The 6000-nt window shown below is 47.8% G+C and overlaps 1 protein-coding gene across 1 annotated transcript in view; it reads left to right on the top strand.

Annotated features, from left to right (window-relative positions):
* Positions 1-345: 345 nt before the first annotated feature.
* The window catches only part of WDR47 (WD repeat domain 47), a 165234-nt gene continuing 159579 nt past the window's right edge, over positions 346-6000 (top strand). Inside the window, exon 1 of the mRNA XM_077452721.1 lies at positions 346-517. Coding sequence (XP_077308847.1) covers positions 506-517 — 12 coding nt within the window. The 5' untranslated portion in view covers positions 346-505. The remainder of the gene's footprint in view (positions 518-6000) is intronic.

Below are 6000 nucleotides of genomic sequence, written 5' to 3'. Positions count from 1 at the left end.
AAAAAAGTTATTTATATATATATATATATATTTTTTTATATTCATACAGCCTTTCATTTCTATTTAAATCTGAATGGATTGTTTTCCAAGGTGAATATCCACGTATACTTTAATACTAAGAAATCTGGAATGTAGCCCCAGATTGCAGTAAAAACCTGACAGGGGTTCTATTGCTTCCCCCACTCTCTACAAAACGATGAAGGAAGGTTTTTGCCTGTATACTGCATATCTACAGTTTATTCCATCGCTGACTGCGAACCTCCTCCTCACCCATCAGTCTGTACATATCCATCGCTGGCCGCCAGCAGGCACATATGCAGACAGCTCAGCTCGGGGTCCTCACGTTGCGGATTCTGATTGGGTACCGGCGGATCCGCTTGACAACCGCAACCTGAGACTAAAGACGCATAGGGAGTGTGGCGGCTTTCGTGACGGCAGCCCGGGCACCGGGGGCTGAGCCTGGAGAGGTCATTACCGACTGCACGGTACCCACCGGGCCCAGCACATGGGAGAGCAGGTACCACACCGGGGAGGGAGGGCTCTGTCCATCCATAGAAGCCAACCGGGCTCCCCTCATCACACCCAGAGCTGGGGAAAATGCTAGAAGAGTTGCAGTGGCTTGTTGTGGTAATGGGCTGCTGTGCTGTTCTCTCAGGGGGAGGTCTAGTGTGTGTGTGTGTGTGTGTGTGTGTGTGTATGTGTTATGTATGTGTTATGTATGTGTTATGTATGTAGAGTGTGTGTTATGTATGTAGTGTGTGTATATATGTATATGTGTGTATGGAGTGTGTGTGATTGTAGCAGCACAGAGCCCCATTGGTCCCTATTGTGTGGGTGCTCAGTGTACAAGTCCAGTGTCTGTAGGCTCACACATCATTCCATTGGCCTGTACTGGGAGGAACCCAGGCAGCCGTCTGCTCTCCATTTATTTGGAAGGATGAGGGGGCTGACTGCCAGCTGGGAACCCGCCTTCCTGAGGGGTGTGATGGGATGGAAGCATCACCCATACTCCCCCTTCCCATGGAAAAAATACATGTCATTTCCTTTGTTACATGAGCTTCACAAGGATGCTGCTTCTTCCCTCATCATGCCTGAAGTCTTCTCACCCCACCCTCCTAGTGCCCCAGGTGGGGGATCGGCCTCGTCCATTATTTATGGAGCATGGTGGAAATTAGCCTTCCTGTGCCCATTGAAAATGAGAGGCTTCTCTTCCCATCCCATCTGCTGGTGGAAAGCATCAAATAAATTAGCGGCTTGCAAGCAGACACTACTGCAAATGAACATACGCTGCATTCATGTGTGTCTGACAACCCATGAGGGGTTTCTACTGGGTTATTAAAGCGGACGTAACCCCAGCCTTATTCGCACTGGAAATTAGATACATGCCTTTATAGGACTTTTCTAAGCACATAAGATTGTAAATGGTATTCACATAGGGGGCGAATCTAGCCTATCTGATCTGGGGGGCAGTAAAAAAAAAAAAATCATGTGGCATAATGTTAACACCGTGTGTGAGTCACTGACAGTCTATTACACAGTGTCACCACCTGGGAAATACTGTTGCCATCATATAAATCCTGTACTGTATTATTTCTAATAATATGTATTAGGTTGTCATTAGATTAGTATGAATAAACAGAACCCGTGCCCCATTATATCAGATATCCCTATCAGGATCCCTCTTTACATCAGGAGTCTATTATTATTATTATTCAGGATTTCGTTTAGTTCAGTTTACGCAGTGCTTTACAATATGAGGGCAGACAGTACACTTACAATACAAATCAATACAGGAGGGATCAGAGGGCCCTGCTCGTTAGAGCTTACACTCTAGAAATAGTCCCCCTTTACATCAGAGGCCCCCCCATCAGAGAGTCCACTTGCGTCAGGTGTGCCCCCCCCCATCAGAGAGTCCCCTTGCGTCAGGTGTGTCCCCCCCCATCAGAGAGTCCCCTTGCGTCAGGTGTGTCCCCCCCCCATCAGAGAGTCCCCTTGCGTCAGGTGTGTCCCCCCCCATCAGAGAGTCCCCTTGCGTCAGGTGTGTCCCCCCCCCCATCAGAGAGTCCCCTTGCGTCAGGTGTGTCCCCCCCCCCAATCAGAGAGTCCCCTTGTGTCAGGTGTGTCCCCCCCCAATCAGAGAGCCCCCTTGCGTCAGGTGTGTCCCCCCCCCAATCAGAGAGCCCCCTTGCGTCAGGTGTGTCCCCCAATCAGAGAGCCCCCTTGCGTCAGGTGTCCCCCCCGCCCCCCATCGGAGAGCCCCCTTGCGTCACGTGTCCCCCCCCACCCCCATCGGAGAGCCCCCTTGCGTCAGGTGTCCACCCCCATCAGAGAGCCCCCTTGCGTCAGGTGTTCCCCCCACCCCCATCAGAGAGCCCTTTTGTTGTCAGGTGTCGCCCACTTGTGTCAGGTGCCTCGGAGCGCCTCCTTACGTCAATTGTCTGCATCAGACTGGCTCATGCACTTTCAGAAACCTGGGGGGCACAGCTAAAATCTGATTCGTATTGTACATTTAGCTAATGTTTAGAAAGAAAATTGAAATCTGTGTGTCTAGGGGCAGGTTAGCTGCTCTGAACCAATATAAAATGAATGTAAACAAAAGTACATTTAACCCCCCTCCCTCCCTGGCTGGCAGCCCTTTTAAAGCTGGACTAAAATTAAAATTTCGAAAATTGTGAGCAGGCAGCCCTTTATTGTAGAAGAGACGTGCTATGTCTCTTCTATAGTAAGACACACTTGTCTGCTCGCAATCTTCTAATAAATGCACACCTCCGCTTGTATTCCCAGCCCATTCTGGAATGACTGACTCACATGCACAGGATGACATCACTCCTCACTGGCCTATCAAGAGGCCACTGGCACCTGAAGTAACTCAAGGTGAAGACTGTGGTTGGCAAGATATGTAACTGTCACATTGCTGGAAGGTTGAGGTGAGTATTTTGCAGAGTATAGTTCCACTTTAAAGCAGAACTAAACTCGTTGATTTAAAGTGGGAGACCCACGGAATTTTTTTTAATTTTTTTTTTTTTTTTAAAAGCCAGCAGTTACAAATACTACAGCTGCTGACTTTTAAAATAAGGACATTTACCTGTCACAGGGTCCAGTTATGTCGGCACTTGCGACCGAAAGGTCCCTCGGTCCTTGGATGCTGCCGCCGCCATCTTTCGGCTTCACCTCCCAGTTCCCTACTGCGCATCTAAATGGTCCGTGCTGTCTCTGGGACCTGTGTGCGTCCCAGCAGACAGCGTGGTTGGACGGGAAGAGGCGTAGACTCCTGTGGGAGTCTATACCCAGAAGTGGGTGCAACTACCTGTCTTAGACAGGTATATGCACCCCCCCTCCCCCCTGAAAGGTGCCAAATGTGACACCGGAGGGGGGGAGGGTTCCAAAAAGTGGAGGTTCAATTTTTGTGTGAACCTCTGCTTTAACAGTTTCCCAAGACAGCACTAGGGTCAGTGGTTCGAATACCAACCATGGCACTACCTGCCTGGAGTTTGGATGTTCTCCCTGTGCGGGTTTCCTCCGGGTACTCTGGTTTCCTCCCACACTGCAAAGACATGCTAGTAGGTTAATTGTTTTTTGTCTAAATTGGCCCTAGTATATGTATGCATAAATGTGAGTTAGGGACCTTAGATTGTAAGCTCCTTGAGGGCAGGGACTGATGTGAATGTACAATATAGTGTAAAGCGCTGTGTAAATTGACGGCGCTATATAAGTACCTGTGATAAATAAAATAAATAACTGCTACATTCAAAGCATGGCGTGAATGACAGCCGTCACGGTTGTCAGTGAATCAAGTGTGCAGCTCCATGGCAACTGCAGATCAAATGGAGGCTAAGATTGCAGCTTCCTTGGTATTAAGGGTTAGTAGGGTTTAGTTATGCTTTAACTAGGCCTTAATGCCGAAACGGCTTCCTAATGGCTGTCCCAAAAGTCACATGATCTGGAGCTTGTTCCATCAGCTATTGATCATAAACCGAGACCAGGAGCTGTCTGTGAACGTTTTGGTCACTATGCTGGGGGCACACTCTCAGCACAAAAACACATGTGTGACATGTGGGTGCTCAAGCCACCCCACATATGCGTTACATGGCTGGCAAAAGGGTAATCACAGGAGAACTTGATCTGAGAAGCATAATGTTTGTTTATACTTCCCACATAATGTTTTCTGAGTTTAAAGCCCAACTTTGGGCTGGAAGTGGGGCCCAACGGACAGCAAGTGTTCAATGCTTGTTAGGTCTAAGGTGAGATGGGAAGACCATTTTACTTACCTTACACCCCTCTCTGCTGGCAACGGCGCTCTCCTCTTCTCCTTCTGATGCTCTGGGCGGTGGCCAGTCCTTCAGGATCATCATGTGGGATGAGAGGCAGTAGAGTGACTTGGGCCAGGGGCGCCTGACAGGAGGCTCCATGGGGCCATGAAAGCAAAAATATAAACGGATTTAATTTCAGATAGATTTTCTTGTTTGCGTTTCCATATACTTTAAAATAATACTGCTCAGCTATGTCTATTATTTATATAAAAATGTGGTTTTAATTCAAACTAATCAGCAACAGTGAGAACACAAGGCAGAGCAGTCACAGTTTCCATTCTTCATTGCGCTAAATTTATGTATTCTAATATTAGCAAAATGAATGTTTCATTGCTAAGCTGTTTGTTTACTTTTTTTAGTTGTTGCATAGGCAAGTCTCACTTTACATTGCAAAACTATATGATCATCTCTTTCCCTTCATAACTTATTATATAGCAACCAGTGTTGTTTTAAAGCTGCTCTTTATACAAATATTTACTTTAAACTATGTGTACAAGCTTGCTGGGATGGATATAAAGATTAAAGTATGTGTAAATCCAATCACTAACATTTCATATAAACTTTGTGTTAATGTCATTTCAAATATATATATATTTTTTTTTTTTTTTTTTTTTTTAAATGTTCAACTTTGTAATACCCAGTGATCCTGCAATGAAGATACCTGTTTAAGCACTTCCTGTTAACCACTTAAGGAACACCCCACGATATGGATTTTTCTCTGGCCGATGCCGAAATTTAGAAATCGGGATGGCCGATAGATGATACCAATTTAAATTTTTTTTTTTTTGGCAGGTACTGACAGGCGGCACTGGCAAGTGGCACTGGATGGCACTAATTGGCAGATGGCACTGGTTGGCATTGACAGGTAGCTAGGGGTGCAACGGATCGGATCGTTCCTCGGATCAGAGTCACGGATCGGATAATTTTTCGGATCGGCAAATAATTGAATTTGCAAAAACCTATGAATATTCCACCACCATATAGTCCCCACTGTAGAGCTGCCACGACGCGTCGACTAAGAAAATACGTCGACGTGCGTGCAGGGCGTCGATGCGTCACAGTGGGGGCAGTGCTTAGCATCTACCGCTCCCCTCCTTGCCGCCGTCCCCCTCCGTGCTGCCGTCCCCCTCTCTTCTCCCCCTCCGTGCCGCCGTCCCTAGGTGTGCAACGGATCGTCACCGATCCGTGCGCACATGCCGCGATCCGAGGAGCGCTCCGCGGTCTTGGCCTTAGGAGAGGCCGCGGCTTCGGCCTAGCTCCGAAGCGGCGGCCATCTTTCTACACCCAGGCGTTTACAATGTGATTGCTCCGATGGAGCGATCACTTGTAAACAAACCGTTTCTCTCTCCCCTCTCTGTACTGATCTGTGCAGTGGAGGGGAGAGGTCGGATGGATGCAGCCATCCCTCCATACCCTGCCAATACTCTGCCCGCCAATACTCTGCCAGCCAATGCAATACTCTGCCCGCCAGCCAATACTCTGCCCGCCAGCCAATACTCTGCCCGCCAATACTCTGCCCGCCAATGCAATACTCTGCAATACTATACTCTGCCAGCCAATGCAATACTCTGCAATACTATGCTCTGCCAGCCAATGCAATACTATACTCTGCCAGCCAATGCAATACTCTGCAATACTATACTCTGCCAGCCAATGCAATACTCTGCAATACTATACTCTGCCAGCCAAT

The sequence above is a fragment of the Lithobates pipiens genome, unplaced genomic scaffold (assembly GCF_037356315.1).
Source record: "Lithobates pipiens isolate NorthernLeopardFrog02 unplaced genomic scaffold, aLitPip1_a1.2 Scaffold_23, whole genome shotgun sequence".
Taxonomy (NCBI): domain Eukaryota; kingdom Metazoa; phylum Chordata; class Amphibia; order Anura; family Ranidae; genus Lithobates; species Lithobates pipiens.
This window is presented reverse-complemented; position numbering and strand designations above follow the sequence as displayed.